Source organism: Typha angustifolia, chromosome 13 (genome assembly GCF_048772165.1).
Source record: "Typha angustifolia cultivar Huaian chromosome 13, ASM4877216v1, whole genome shotgun sequence".
Taxonomy (NCBI): domain Eukaryota; kingdom Viridiplantae; phylum Streptophyta; class Magnoliopsida; order Poales; family Typhaceae; genus Typha; species Typha angustifolia.
Genome location: NC_133251.1, coordinates 7,350,479 through 7,367,757, shown reverse-complemented (window position 1 = coordinate 7,367,757; position 17,279 = coordinate 7,350,479). Strand labels below are relative to the sequence as shown.

General features: G+C 36.3%; 1 protein-coding gene across 2 annotated transcripts in view; it reads right to left on the bottom strand.

Annotated features, from left to right (window-relative positions):
• LOC140773213 (DNA repair protein REV1) overlaps positions 1–9,022 on the bottom strand; it is a 50,385-nt gene extending 41,363 nt beyond the window's left edge. For both annotated transcript variants that reach the window (XM_073115669.1, XM_073115670.1), the window contains exons 1-9: positions 8,776–9,022; positions 8,436–8,696; positions 8,281–8,357; positions 3,777–4,237; positions 987–1,130; positions 647–779; positions 476–564; positions 327–377; positions 8–211 (exon numbers count right to left, since the gene is read on the bottom strand). In XM_073115669.1, the coding sequence (XP_072971770.1) occupies positions 8–211; positions 327–377; positions 476–564; positions 647–779; positions 987–1,130; positions 3,777–4,237; positions 8,281–8,357; positions 8,436–8,696; positions 8,776–8,930 (1,575 nt within the window). In that variant the 5' untranslated portion in view covers positions 8,931–9,022. The remainder of the gene's footprint in view (positions 1–7; positions 212–326; positions 378–475; positions 565–646; positions 780–986; positions 1,131–3,776; positions 4,238–8,280; positions 8,358–8,435; positions 8,697–8,775) is intronic.
• Positions 9,023–17,279: the final 8,257 nt, after the last annotated feature.

The window sequence follows — 17,279 nt, the reverse complement described above, 5'->3', positions numbered from 1 at the left end:
AATATACCTTCTCAGACGGAATGAAGCATTGACCATTTGGTTTAGCTGATCTAGTTGCAAGACGAGCAAGGAGCAAATTCTCAGCAATCCCTGCACTAGCAGTACATCTAGTTGTCTGTGTTATCTCCTCCCTAATCATCAAAGCCAGATGCTCAGGATCATCATTGCTATGTCCAGTTATATCCAGAAAAGCTTCATCACAGCTCAATGCCTGCAGTTTTCAGAAGAAATAATGAAAGCTGACTAGCTTGCTCACAATGTTCATAGGGGCATTAAGATGATTAGTCAATGGAATTCCCGAGAACTTGGAAGAGTATTAAAAAAACCTGAACTCTGTTGCAATGTTTATGCAATACAGTGTAAAACTGATCAGCTACCTGCAAGATCAGTGAAACAGGAGACAGAGCAACTTAAGAAGTATGAGTAGACCAAATAAAACTATGACATCAAAATACGAACAAACAACAAATATTACCTCCTCATACGCCTCAAAGTCATAAGGGAAGATGACTAAGTGAGGGCAGCGACTCTTGGCATCCCTCACAAACATCCCAGCCTTCACTCCTGGATGCCAACAATTACATCATGGTCCAGCATTAAGTAAGTCATCAAGTTCTCATATTTCTAACATGAAAATAAAATGCACCATAATCTCGTGCAGGATAGTTTGCAGATGATATTTCTGCAGTCCCTTTTGGATTGTCAGAATGGCATACAGCTACTGGCTTATCAAGCAATTCAGGGAAATTTCTGACAATGACAGACACAAAAAAGCAGTCCTGTATAATACAAAGAAGGTGTTACAGCATACCAGAAAAATAGTTCACAAAGGCGAGCAAAATATCAAAGGAATTCAGCGCTGAGAAAGATCTATCTCTATCTCCGTCTCTCTCTAGAACATACACACAAAAATACACATTAAAAACTTCCTCGACTTAAAGGATTACCATCTATATGAAGTTTCCCATTGGGAGAAAGCATAGTACCATGTCTATATGGATAATAGTGACTTTCTTCCTGTCAGTGCGAGGATCAGAATCTGAACTGTTGTTTTTGGCTTCACCCAATATATTGGAAAAACGTTTACGATATCGATTCCTCCAAGTTCCAATAAAATGCAGCCTAGAATTCTGCAGTAGGACAAGGCTAACAAATAAATGATATTATAGTTATATCATAGAAGTTATTAACTAAAAGCTCATAATGCAATTAAAGAAATATCATCTACCCGCAGTAATTTTACATTGCCCACACTTACACTAAAGGAACTATAAGTCAATAAGATATTGCTGCAGAACTAAGAGTCAATAAAATCTTGCTGGTACTCTGTATACCATTGCTTTGCATTTCCAATCAATGATTTATTTGCTGTCTAATATGCACCAAAATGAGCCTGTCAGTTTTTCCACATAAACACAAACAAAGAGGAGAGGGAGAGATCTATACTGCCGCTGCATGCCATTGTCACTGCTGAAATACCACCTCTCTCTCTCTCTCACCTAGTTGCCCTAGCTGTGTAAGGAGGTAGACAATCCACTAAGTCAAGGGCCTATAATTCTAGGAAAGTTGAAGGCCTATAATTAGATCTCCACAAGCAACATCTGACACACCCTCAGCTCCAATTTTACCCAACATGCCAAGTTTGGAGTTGCTTAGCATGTCAGATACTTCAAAACTTTAGAAATATATATATAAATGCATCAGCAAAATAAAGCTGTCGCCAAATTACATTTCACCCTGGTCTCTGCATCAGCATGCTCTTGACACATCGAAACTTGAATCCATGTCATGTGTCCATCTGACACTCCCTCAGCTCCACTTTTACCCAACATGCCAAGTTTGGACTTTGGAGTTGCTTAGCATGTCAGATACTTCAAATATATATATCAGCAAAATAAAGCTAAGTCCCCAATTTGCATTTAACCCCAGTTCTCTGCATAAGAATGCTGTTCGAGTCTTGACACCTTGAAACTTGACTCCATTCGCCCATTTAACACCATCATGTACACAGAGATACCTCTCAGCACACTACATACACTAAATACTTCTGCAATCATTAAAGCTTTCAACAGTTGCTCGGTGATAAGTACTAAACACAAGTAAGACACTAGACACTAGTAGACAGAAAACAAGTTCAACCAAATGACAGTCTAAAGCTAGTTATATTTAAGTCAACTAAGACCGACATAATTGCCAATCTGGATGCCGAGTCAAGAGACATTCATAGTAGGTAAATGTAGTGCAATCTCAGCATATAAGTGAGATCCTTATCATTTTTCCTCTAATAATGTTTATTGGAAGGGTTGGACAACCTAATGTTAATTACTATCCTTGAATAAAGCAGAAAAAGGTGACTTTTCTCCCAACTTCCAAATTTTCAATTCAAAAATGAGCACAAGGTGATAGTAAGGGCAAAATAGTTAGACTAAAAACCTCAATAAGTCCCTTTTGATCTGGAGTTCAAGTTTCTTAACAACCGTGATTCGCTCAGCATCTGCACCTATAAGCGGCTTTGCTCACAAATAAAGCCCCCATAATGTAGAATCAAACGAACCCTAAGGAAAAAAAGATAAGATAATCTGGTTCATACCACTTTTGGATGCCTTCTAGTCATAAACCATCAATGAATCTTTCAAATTTTAATTTGGCAATTCCATTTTCTGATTTCATTGTAGAAAAGCATCCATAGCATCAAATGAACTCCTGGAACTTCTCCAAACTACTTTCTATCATACATAATAAAATTTAAATGATCTTTTCCACACCAAAAGACAGCTGAAATGGTTCAAATTATATATAATATTTGATAATTACTTGGTCAATCAGTCAAGAAACAAGATCTAAGAGATATAAAAACAGAGATAAACTTTAAACTGTATCTTGTAGATGCTACAAAGTACAGACAGGATATGGTGTTTCTACAGCAAGTGGAAAACCCATGAAAAATGCTGGTTCTTTTATTCCTGACTCTCTGGCTAACAAGTTCAATGCAGCTGGTTCATATTAAATAATAAAGAATTCCAATTGTATACTAGTCTCTACTCTCTAGCTTTCAAATATGTACTACATTGTAGGTACCAGGTAGACCACTCTACATATACATTGAGAACTTTCAGAAATAAAATATATGCAGACAAAAGACTGGCATAACCATTTAGGAAGTGCAAGTCAATGTCATAACATCAACAAGATGAGAACAATTAATATAGGTAGAGAATCCTCATATTACTCAGTAGTCGCTACTCACTATTTAAAATAGCCTCATCTTACAGAAATAGAATTGGTATAGAATAGATTTATCGACAATATAAACTTCAGAAACAATATGACATGAAATTGTAGGGTGTCCTTGAAAGGAAAACAGGCCCACTATGTCTATAGCAGATTATAACTCGCAGATTGTTTCAATAGTCATACGAAGTGATTGAGAAACAAAACAAATACTAAGAACTTGCTCATTTTCCATGAATCATTAAAAAGAACATTCAACAGTTTATAGCGTCTCTGATTAGAATTAGCAAATATCATAAGCTATCCAATTCAACCGCACAATTTGGAAGACTGTTTTCATACTCACAAGCACAACAGAAAGTACATAAATTAACTCACAAAGAAACACAAACATAAAGAGCATTACATTGCCCAAAAATGAACAATTCACTTTTCTGTAAAAAAAAGGTATAGATTTATGAGCTGTTTGCATATGCTCAAAATAACAATTAAGAGGATTGACAATAAGGATAGAAATTATGGAAGTAAATGTTTCAGCATCTTGCCTTGAAATAGTTCTCGACAAAATTTGGATCTGTGAGAGTTGAGTGTCCCTGATTGGAATCCTTTGTGCTTTTTATATCCAAAGCTTCCTTAGAATTAGGATTACTAATACTATGTATAGACCTACAGCTGGACTCAGAGGCATCTAGAACATTTTGCTCATCCTGGGAATCAGTATCTTTTGACGCTGTAGTTTTTCGTTGATCAGTACTTCGATCTTCAAAACATGCAAATTCTTCAGAACTTTCCCCTTCATATGTGATTTTCTGGGACTGTTCTGATGACACTGATTGTCTGGATGCTTTATCAGTGGAGAAGGAGCCTTCATTGTCACTGTCTGGATCTGGAGTGACAGCCATCTCAACATGGCCCAAACTTGGATTGCTCTTTTGATAAAAGAAAGAATAAAGCTTTTGTTGTTTACAGGTTTCATTCACATACTCGCTTAGCCCGTAAGGAACCCCTTTGGAGAGAAAAAGAAAAGGAAAGTATTAGCCGACATAGTTGAACTAACTCAAAATGCTAAAATATTCTTTTGCATGCATGCGTACAAATAATAGAAACCCTATAGCATAAGGCTCCCACTAATATGGTATATAGGGAGTGTAAGAGGTATCTAGCCTTACCACCGCTAGTGGAGAACTTGAAAACCATCACCACATAGTCCATGGTGGCAAACCACATACTCTCACACTAGTTGTCGTCCTCCAAGGTATATATATACATACAATTTAACATAGGTTTATTATCTACAGTATATAAGATAACTACATAAATATAGACATACATATTACTTATAATTATTTATTCAATTAATCAGCAGATCATGCCAAGATCATGGTGTGAGTATCTAGAGTTGCTTTGTCAACATTGGATGCAGCTGCCCTTCTTATGTGAATAGAGGATGTAGTAGGATATTTAATGTGTGTCTGTGTATAGAGATATAGAGAAAGAGAGAGCACTAAATGACTAAAAAATGCATGAGTAAATCTTCATGATAATTGTGCACTACACTTTGAACTAGTGAGTAAAAGTGGAAAACTTGTCCAATCACTATGTACAGCTATAAAAATAATACCAATCATGGCAAAAAATTTAGGTATATGACTTGAGGCTAAGCACTGAATTTGATTAGCTGGCCCTATTTCTTAGTTTTTATTTAGGTACCTTGAATAAGGCTAAAAAAAATATAGTTTTGGTTATGAATTAGACTAAAGTGTAATTATTACTTTTAATGTGATGTGAAAAAGTGAAAAAACGTATTAGTTTTGGAGGGAAATAATATGATATATATAATTAATGGACCAAAATGCCATTCGACTTTAATGATAAAAGTGATAATGATTGTACTAAGGTACTTAAAAAACCATATTAACTAGTTATGCAAGTCAAAAATCTCAAAAAACCATTTTGGACCACAGTCACCATATCCAACCCACATTTATTTGTCAACAAAATACACTATTTCAAATTTCAACTACCTTTTTTCTATTTCTTATCTCAACTTTCTAACCCAGAATACAATGGTTTTCCTAAATAGTAATATAGTATTACCAACAATGTGTGCTAATCACCAACAATTTACATTCGCTGATAGTAAAATGGATATAGCCATTTTGGCGGTGACTCAAAGTCTCAAATGGCATGACTTTGAGTGAAAGACTTGCTCATGGACAGTCTTCACTTAGACCGATTTGCTCAACTTTTACACACTTCACTCCCTTTGTGCTTTGAACTTTATTCCTTCCAATGTGTATCAAGATTGGTCAAAGCAAAGAGCATTAATTGTTTGGAAGATATCTCAAGAAAACATTTTAGGGACAATGATTGTCTCCTATATGTACTTACATTTATTTGAAATATACAAGTGGTGTAAGTCCCTTTATTTTTTTTATTTTTTTCTTAGCAACCCATAATCAAATATTTTTTTTGTAGTTAAAATGTGTGAGTTGTTTTATGAAGCTCTACTAACTTGATGTGGCCTAGGGTAAAACACCACGGGCCAATATGAGTAGAAAAAAATAAAGAGGTACATAGATCCACACCCAAGGTGAGAAAAGATACAGCTCAACTACACAGTACATTCCTAAGTTTCAGATGACCAATTAAGATGACTTCAAAAGCACACACTCAGAGGCAGAGCGAAAGGGGGGTGAGGGGACACAATTGCCCCTTCTCGGTTTTGCTGATATTCAACCATAATTGACCCACCATTATTTATATAAACATGTGGGTTCCACTCTAAAATTGTTAAGATTTTCAAAAATATATTCTAAAATAACAACAACCACTATAATACAATTATAATAGTTAGACATAGTTTACTTTAGGAATAAGGTCAATTCTAAAATAAGTATTCATTTTTATTATTCTCATAATGAGATTTTTATTCTAAGAATAACTATTCTTGTGTTCACTTAAATTTTGGAATAAGGATATAATAATTACCTTTGATATGATATAAAATGAAGGAAAAGAAAGAAAAAATGTATTTTAGTTTTTATGAGATTACTATATATACCTTTTGATTTGTTATATAGTAAGTTGATGAGATAAATATCAAGAGTAAATTAGTAATTGAGTTAGTGTAGTATAAAATGTAATTTAATAAATAATATTTGTATTCTAGAAAGGCGTTATTATAGTGTTCAGCTATTATTTTAAAATAAAGAGTTATATTTTGGAATAAAAAAAAAGTTATTTCTGAAGTGAACAAGGGCTAAAAGAAAAGAAAGGGATGCTCAAAATTTGTATAGATTAAGAATATTAGATAAAGAGTAAAAGATGAATTCTTATAAATCTATTGGTGCATAAAATTACTACCAACAACAATGAATGCACAAAATTACTAGCAACAACAATAAATCTATTGTTTGTGCATAAAATTAATGATAATTATTAATTTTATGATCACTAATCTTTATATGATTATGTATTTTCTTTGACTAAAATACATAAAACTTAGTTTTGATTTTTATTCTTATTATTGTCAAGATATTGTGTCACTTATTAAATAGCTAGTTACAAAAACTTGGTGAATATGAGGAACACCTTCTGACAAAATTGGTCAAGAAATTAACCTTAAAAATCTCCAAATTTTTTATTAAATATTAGAATATCTAACTATCACATAAATACATAAATTTATTAAATAAATAATAAAAATATTCACAAAAAGGCAATGTAAACTTATTATTCATTTTTCTTTGATAAAATATGTCATGCTCAATAATCTAAATAGTGACTTATTTTCAAATTGATGTAATTAGCTGTCTTATTTTCAAATTTTCAGTTTCTAACCTTTATTTCTCACACTCTCTTTTCAATCCTCTCACTTTACCGAGCTCATCCATCGGCTGATTCAATGAGCCCCTCAGATTATTTCATACTCTAGTGAACTTGGGAGGTTTATTTTCTCTTTTGTTTTTTTCTTATTTTTCTTGTCTCTCTTTCTCGCTCACTCTTCAACTCTCATTTCTTATTGCTACAAGACAACAATGAAGAAAAAGATCACTCTCTTCATTATATTTTTGCAACAGTAATTTACACACAAGAATTTATCAAATTTAGCTCGAAACTCATCATGATTGAGTTAGTATTTTCTTTTGTTTTTAAGATTCATATTTGACTAATTTTTATTTTCTTTTTTTCATTATTTTTTCTAAAATTTTTAAAAATTTCCTACATTTTTAAATAATATTTAGAAGTTTACGCAATTAAAAAATACACTAATCCAATACGGATGGTCGATATAGCCAAGCAACCAATACGGCCAATATGTGTCGTTTTTCCTAGCAGTCAATCTCAATACCAATTTTTAGAACTTAATTGTCACTATACGTTGACTATCAAATATCAATACATAGTTGTGGTTACTTTGAAGAGGCCATATAACTAAGAAAGTTATGATGTCAAGAAATAAAAAGTAGGACTCCCAAACAATGTTCCAACAGATTATGTAAAAAATTAATTGAGATGGTTCAGGCACGTACTGCAGAGACCATGTCATTAGCACTTAATTTAACAATGTTTGCCTTCTATTTTCTAGCTCAATTAGGTTAATCAACAATATTTTGTTTTATTGCTATATCCACTGCGTCTTGGCTTATGTGCTTCAAATTACAAACAATACTATTGCTCCATTACTATCATTCTCAGTCTAACATGAGTTAGAAACATAGCATGACACATCAATGAAGTCAAAAGTGACACTCGCTATCATGGAATTGATAGCAAAAGCCCTATATTCATGTCTCTGACTTTCTTCATAGCAGCTAGCCAGCCACATTCATCTGTAGCAAACCCAACTAGATAACCTGGACATTCTCAAGGGATTCAAGAAATAATACGAATTACATAAAGAGATATTTTACAACTTAGAACTAATGAAGCCTAATATTCATCAGAAATGCTTATGATGCTTTAACATAGACAAGTCATGATATCTATACAAAAATATAACTATCGAACAAATGAATGCGCTTTGAAGAAGAGGGAGAAATTTACAGCTCAAAAGCCTACTAGCTGCCACAGAATCAACCACCCATGCTGGTTTGACAACTGGGAGCCCCCTGCTGAACGCCCTGAAGGAAAGAAAAGCAACCAAGGTCAGCGCAAGAAAGACCGAAGCAGATAAAGCTGAACAATTCACTCATTGGTACCTCAAATTCTTCATCTTGCTATCAGGAAGATTGTTGCAGATGATATGGGTCACAGTATGCCTTGAAAAGTAGTTCACGAACCTTCCCCCATGCTTCAGCATATACCCCTTGAGCTCCTGACTTGAGGGGATTGTAAACCCATCAACGAAAATAGAAACCCCATCGAAGATGCCCTTTCCGTCATCGCCGGGGCCTGTGGATGAAGTGGAGGCGTCGGTCTCGAACTGGTCCCGCAGCTTCCGGTTCTTCTCCGCCATGTAACTGCCAAAACAAGAAGTAAAGAAGCGAAATTGAGATGGATGACAGAAGAAGGCAAGATTGGATGATGAAGGAGCGGCACCTTCCGAAATCGGTAAAGGGGGAATTCTTAGAGCGAAGAATGTTGCGGGGGTTTCTCGATCTGGAGTTGGAGTTAGAGTTAGGTCTTCCCCTCTTCCGGAAGTCGCCCGAAGAGGAAGAACCGGCAGAGTGAGAGTTTCGGGATGAGAAGCTCATCGGAGCGAGCGGTGGAAAACAAAGGGTTCTTCGGGAAGGGAGAAGAGAGTTTGTTTATAAAAGAGAGGGAGAAGAGAAAGGATCCGGGGGAGTGGGAGAGGGAAAATGTCTCCCACCCAACGCGTGTACCTTATTTTATTTGCAACTGTATACGGGTCGAGATGAACAAGAAGTTCGACTCGGGTCATCGATCGGTGCGCGCGTTTTAACTGGTCCTCCTCCAAAACATTTTTACCGAAATGGACCCACCTTAATACAAGGGATTTTGAGAGGTTTTCAACTGTGAAAATAACTTTCATACGAATTAAGTTATATTTATTTTCTAAACTAACATAAGAGAACATATACTAAGTTAAACTATTACGGTCTTTGACGGTAAACTAATATAGTGATGTAATTATTGTATTTAATATGATATACAAAAAGAGATATTCTAGTAAATGATTAAAGCACCTTTTATAGAAGATGGAGGAAAAGAAGAGAGAGAGAATAACTGAAATTTTACACAAATCAAATGAGAACAATGCAATTCCAAGATTGCAATTACAAAAGCTTACCCAAATCATACTTAGGACAATGCTTACCTAAATTACACAATGACTAGAGCAATACTTTATGGCATTTAGGGAAAAAGGTCACGCCAATGGATCATAGGTGAATCTGGTCCAAGATTGGGATTTTAGACGATGAAATCAGATCGGATAAGCGTTGGTTGGGATCGGATGAGAGTGGAGAGAGAAGTGGGATTGCATCGGGAGTAGGGTTTGATAACCTTACGTTTGGCGAAGATTTTGTGTAACATCCAAACCCTAAAAACGTGCATCGCACAAGCCCACACGGCAAATGCAAGGTACCTGACAACTTAGTTGCCGACAATCAAATAAACATGTATCAACATCATAATTTTATCCACAGTATCTAAACTAAAAATAACTCAAATCTAATTGTCAATAACATACAGATAACCCTAATAGAACACCACATAGGCCATAACACATCATCAAGAGCATCTTACTATTACATATACATAATAATGATATATACATAATATAACAAGTACAAAGTCACTAGTTAATAAAAAAACAATGATAAAGACACACTCTAAAATATCAATTGATACATCATATAACATAATGCATCTAGCGTATAACACTAACCACACTCTCATCTTCACTCATTAGCAAGACCTCTAATAGACTATCCTACTTCACTTGTTCACTGAGATTTTTAAAAAGAAGAAAACAAAGAGAATCATAAGCTAAATGCTTAGTGAATAGACCTTACCCCGAATCAGTGATGCCAAACGTAAAGTAAATTATATATTAGATAATATGAATCAGAAAAAAAGCATGATGATATGAATGAACATATAATCATGTCCTCGATCATATCAAATATACAGTAGATATCAAGTCATAACTAATCAAGATCACAATTCCTGACAATATATAGATAAATTTCTATATCATACTATCATCGTATTACTCTCAAATATAATAATACATATGATGCATGCCAACTATGACCATGCTATGATATCAAATACAACCGTATATGAAAGCATGATAACCACTCAAACAATTTAAAAAAATAACTAAAAACTATTTTTTACATAGTGCTAGGCTTAGCCCAGCACCTCAATACCTCAGGGTGCTGGGCCAAGCCCAACACCACAGCCCTGCGAGCGTTGGGCTAAGCCTAGCACCCAAGCACCCTTCTTCCTCGCAAATAGGACTGGTGAAGAATACGCGCTCTGGCTCAGCTAGATGATACCATACTCTAGCATCTTAGTGACTAGCCTCGATATTTCTTCCTTCTACATATGGGGTATTGGTAGGGCCGAACGTTGGCCGGTTCGGCCCCTGGCACAATCTTAATCCAGTGGTTGACGCGCCTGGCAAGGGGTAGCCCCATCGGGGATTCAAATAATCCAACAAAGTTAGTAAGCAACTGGACTAGATCAGCAAGTTTACCTGAGCTTGGAACAAGGTCAGGTACAATTGGGACCAGCTGTAGGAAATAAGAGAGCTCTTTGATGCCGAGTACACCAATCAGCGGCTGCAACGTAGGATGTGGCAGAGTCCTGACCCATCCAATCTCACCACTCATCCATCCGAAATGTGAGTCATACAAATGTGTGAGAAGTCAAATATCACCAAGCCTAGGCTCTAGAGCCCATAGGGTGCCCAAGACGATGTTTGTCCACTATAAAAGTTGTGGCCCTGCATCCTCAATGAGACCCCACGACAAATGCTCTCTACTTAGAGCTTCATGCCATCTCTGGTAGTCACCTAAAAGCCGATGGTGTGCTTGGCTTCCAAGCCAATCCTCTGCACGAGTCGCTCATCCAAGAAGTTATGTGTATTATCGATGTCAATAAGTATGTGTACGCTATGCTTCTTGACCACCTCGTCCACCCGTAGGATTTTCGAAGCGCTCATCTCTGAGTAAGCATGCATGGAGATCTTAGTGGGTATACCCTCCTCAAGGCCCTCGTCCCCGGCCTTTATCAAATCCTCAACCGCTATGTCCTTCTCTACCAACTCCTCGCCGGCAATGTCCTCCTCCATCAACTTTGATACACCTTATGAGAGTCTTTTCTTATTGTACTAGCTATTTAATTCAGAAAAAATAAGGTTTCTGTATGTCGTGTTCAAACACGGGACGGGACGCGTTCGAATGCCCTTGCGAACGCCTGCAAGGGTTCACATTAACAAAGAACGTAAATTGTGCATTCGAACATGTTTGGCCACATTCCAATGCCTATGTGTGAACGCCTGCATACGTTTGTATTGACAGAGAATGCAATTTGTGCATGTGAATGCGGTCAACCCCGTTCGAGCGCGATCGGTGAAAATCCACTGTTTCTAGGGTTAATAATTATTATTTTTGGCTTGTTTGGTTAGCCTCTTAAGATGTGGATGGCAACCAAAAATATTATGATGAATGAATATTGAATTCTATCTCCTTCCTATCATCTCTATCCTAATCTCCCTTCCCCTTCCTTCAAGCCCTAGTTGTACGCCATCTCGACATCGGTGATCTTCTAATCTCCCTCGTCTATCGAGTCATCCCTCCTCCTTGTAATCTCGACCACTTCTCCCCATTCATCCTTATCTCTTAAACTCCACAAACCATCCACCCTCATCTCCATTATCATCCCTAATCTTTTCATCACCACCACCCGTCATCACCACCATCACCCCCACTTTTGCATATTTTCATCCTAGTTGTAGTCTGAATCTGGGAAGGGTATAAATACCAAAAACATATCTAAGGAAGTTACGGATCAACCATTTCTAATTTCGTAGTATTTAGACTACGGTAGAATTTCTAGTGAATATTCTCCCTCGGTTGCGCGAGTTAGTGGTATCAGAGCCAGGTTGACCTTGAACCTCCATTAATATTAGAGATAAGGAAGATGACATCATCAAGGAGATCAATGGAGGGCACACTGACAGCGAAAGACTCGATCCACAAAAATCCTAACCGAGAGGTCGAGCCCTTAAATACGACCACGATGGGACTAAGTCAATCGACGCTTGTGGCTGTGTGATACAACTGGAACTAGATTAGGTTGTATTGTAGGTATTCACAAATACAGAGAACACAAATTATCCGTTCGAACGACCTCGAACCAGTTCGAACGTGCCCATTCGAACGCCTACACACATTCGCAATTACAGATAACGAAAATTATGTGTTCAAACGGCCTTAGACACGTTCGAATTCACCGCGGCGTGAACACTTTGTTTTTAGGGTTTTATTTCTATTATTTGAGTCCAAAGGGTAGTCTCTAAGTATTGTGAAGTGCACCCTAGTTGAGTCAGGTTATGAAATCACTTTTTTTCTCCTATCTCTCTCTTCTTCTCTTCTTCCTTCTTGTCCTAACTTCTCATTATCCCCTAACCTTCATTGGTTAGACCTTCCTCCTCGTCTGTCTTCTTTTAGAAGTGACCTCTTCTTTCCTTTCATCTTATTCCCATCTCTATTCGCTAATATTCCCATCCACTTATCATCTTCTCCTTCCTTTCCACCACTATCAGGATCTTCCTTTAATCCAAATAACCAACCCATCCATATATTAGTTCGGTCCTTAACAGTGATATCAGTGCCACCGGTTCTCGGATTATGACCAACACAAGATCGATGGCGAAGCGTGCGATGATGGATGCCAACTCAGACCGGATCCAAATGCTCTAACCACTGTGGGCGGCATTAGCGAAGCTAGCACTAGCACCATGCAGAGTGTGTCTCTTTCCACACCGCTCGATCCTAATGTGACAACGGTAATACACCTTATTCAAGTCTTTTCTTATTGCATTAGTTATTTATTTTTATTAAAATAAATTTTCTATAGGTCGTGTTCGAATGCACCTCCTTTCGCATTTGAACACCTTTGTGAAAGCCTACATCTGGTTCATAAAAATAGACAATGCGAGATTTGCGTTCGAGCGCGTTCAAAGGCCTACATCAGTTCGCATTGACAGATAACGCCTTTTATGCGTTCGAACACGGTCAAGGGCGTTCGAATGCGATTGATGGGAGTCCACTAGAATTAAGGTTAATAATTGTTATTTTAGCTTATTGGTTAGCCTTTATAAAGGTGAGGATGACAGCCAAAATCATTATGCTTAATGAATATTGGTTTCTTGCCTTCTCTATTATCTCTCTAGTCTCTCTACCCAAATCTCCTCCTCCTTCACCAACCAGCCACATTTACCATTGGCAAGGTCTCTCCTATAACATCCCCGCCCGACACAAGCACATGCACGCCCACACGACACGTGCAGCGCACGTGACATGTCGGGCGGGGCCCGTTACTCACAGATACACTCGTGTGCACATATAATCATGACATCATCAAATAATACCTGCTAACATATCCATGCTCACATAATCTAATACAAAATAAATCAATAAATTATATTATCAACCAAATAAACTTGTTAACATATGATTATTTAAGTCCACAATAATATACACTAGGACCACTACATAATCTGGCAGGACCCACATAGGCCACGACAAACCATCAAGATACAACTTATAACCACTGACACATAAGTATAATATAATTTGACCTGTATTATACAAAACATCGTCTAATACAATGGAGTACAAATATTAAATAATTGTACAACTCAATTTCTATATAAACTATTATCTATATCGTCTCGCACCTATAGCTCACCTCATCAATCTAAAATATCTTATCGGGATATCTCAAGTCACTATCACGTACCATATATTTGAGAGAGTTAGAAAAGAAATAAAGAGATTTATGAGCAAAAGGCTCAGTGAATAGACCTTACCCCGAATTAGTGATGCCGAATAGAGTGTAAATCATGTACTGGATAATATAAATAAGAAAGAGTATCATGTTATAAATGAGTATATAAATATATTCTCAAAAATATATAAATGAAAAGTAGATAATATGTTATAACTGATAAAAGTATATATAATCCTCGATAATGAATAAATAAATCTCCATGTCATACTATCATCATAACTCTCTCTCAAATATGACACATGATGTATGCCGACTATAACCATGCTATGATATCAAATGCAACTATACATAATGTATATTGACTACTCGATAATCAAATAATTAGATGATAATGAAATTATATACATTTCTCAACATCTAAGTTATCAATATCATCTCTATATGTCATCATCATACTATATCACTATGCATAGTCAACACCCGGTACCCGATCTCAACATCATTCCCGTAGGCTTAGAGCATACCCTACCATACGCTACGAGTATCTCAGTCATAATCATACCCTGCCATATGCTAAGGGTATATCAAAACCATCCAAATTGAGTACCCCACCCGTTAATAAAAATCACATTAGGGTAAGTCACCACACACATGCCCTAGCGAACGGCAAGTGTTCGATTGTCTATGCGCACAGACTCAACTGACCTCGGACGTGAGGCATGAGATATCGCATATCAGCGACCATAATCATCAATCCAGGCACCCTTAACCCTAGCGCCTACTTGGGTACTCACATGCTTTTTCTATTAACTTTTCTATCATTGAGATTTATGCATTTCCTTCTATATTGTAATAACCCAAAAAATAAATAATTAAATAAAATAATGAATAACAGAGAAAAAATAAATAAATAATAATAATAATAATGTATAAAATAAATAAATAAATAAGAGAAAAATAAGTTTTGGTGTTGCATGGCACGAGCTCGCGCCATGCAAATAGTGAGCGCACGTTGAGGGCGCCATGTGCGCCCACAACCGGGCCAACTGGCTGCGGCGGGCCCGGCGCCGCCGCAGCTACCGCCTCACCTCCTCCACCGCCTTCCCTCTCTCTCTTTATATATCTCTCTCTCTTTCTCTCTCACATATTCTCTCTCTCTTTCTCTTACATATTTTCTTGCCGACACCGGCCTACCACCGTCATCGCCGTCGCAATACCACCCTCACCGTCTCTCTCTATAGCTCTCTCTCTCTAAAGACTCATTCTCTCTTTCTCCCTCCTCTCTCTCCCAATCATCTCTCTCTCTCTCTCTCTCTCTCTCTTCTCTCCTTCGCTTATCAACGCCGGCCTGCCGTCGTCACCATTGTTATCGCCGCCACTACGGGCCAAGGTGAGCCTCCCTCCCTTCCCTTCTCTTCTTCTTCTTCTTCTTCTTCTTCTTCTTCTTCTTCTTTCCTCTACTTTTTTTTCCTCTGTTCCATTTACCTTCTCTGGTAATAAAACGTGTAAAGTAGTTATGTTATTTAGTTAATCTAAATTAGATCTTTAATTTAATTTGTCAAGAATAGATATATCTAGTAACATGGTAAGTGTAATTAGTGTAATTTCAGTTAATTATAATTATAATTATTTGTACATAAATATATTTTTTAACTTCATATATTTTATTAGATTAATACATGTCTTTATAATTAGGTATATATATATATGTTTAGCTTATTATACATTATTATGCATGTAATATAATAGTAGGCTTACTTAATGTTTATATTACATGATTTAGTAAAGATTATTTTATATGCAACTCTTAATTTGTTTAGTAAGGGTAGTAGTGACAAAGTAATTAAAGTATAATTATATAACATTATATAATATAGGTGCTTGTATCTTAAATTATATTATTATACATGGAGCTCTTTTACGTTTTTTTAATCAAAAGAGATTGACTATTATATACTTAATATATAATTAGCAAACTATGATTTTATAAATAAATCTACAATTAGAATAATAACATACTATTATTATTATTATTATTATTATTAAATATATGATATAGATCAAATTATTTAATAAAAACAAAAGAAGGAATTTTAAATCTAATAAATCATCATATGTTACACAAACGGATCCTAATTGGATAAATAGCTGACCTTATATTGCTTAAATATTTTCAGATCCTGAACTCTCTTATTTGAGACCCCGGAGACCTTGCTAGTGATGTGTGACGGTTGATTGATGGATGTGAGGGATACATGTGTTGGGTCTTTTGATCAGATGTGAGTAATCTTACCCCCTAGACGCCTTTCTCAAATTAGGATATATTATATATTATGTATATGCATGTTTTGGCCTCCAGCATGATTATATGACTTTATCTAGAGATGATTTCAGTAAAGTATATTTTATCATGCATTTGATTAAGCTGATCTAGGATATGAATACATTGGTGATATATAAAGATGATGAGAGATGATTGTACTGTTGTAAGGTTATGTCCAGTTGATCTGTAGCATAAGTATGCATGTAATAGATTAGCATGAGTATGCATGTATTGACGATATAATTGGAGACTACATTGCATCATTTTTTCTCTTGATTCTTATTCTACCTAAATTTTTGTTATGTATTGACTTGTTATCGAATTGGATATATGCATATGATCTGTGATTTAGAAGGAAAGCATGAAATATGTTTAATAGGATAGTTGATAGAAAGCGTGAGGATACTCAAGTGGGCGCGAGGGTTAGGACGCACTTGGTGGATGATTGATCGCTCGACATAGTTGCGATCCTATTGATCTTATGTCTGAGGTTGTTAGTCTGTGTGCGCAGCAGATATTCGGACACATGTCATTCGCTAGGGCATATGTGGCAAGTTATCCTCACGAGATTTCTATCAGCTAGAAGGGTGTTCGGTCTGGATGGATGTTGATACCCTTAGCGGATGGTATGGTATGATTATATTTGAGATACTCCTTGTAGATGGCAGAGTATGTTCTGAGCTTTCGGGCATGATGTTGAGACCAGGTATCGGGTATTGACTATGCATAGTGGTCTAGTATGATGATGGCATATAGAGATGTCATTGATGATTGAGATGTTGAGAAATGC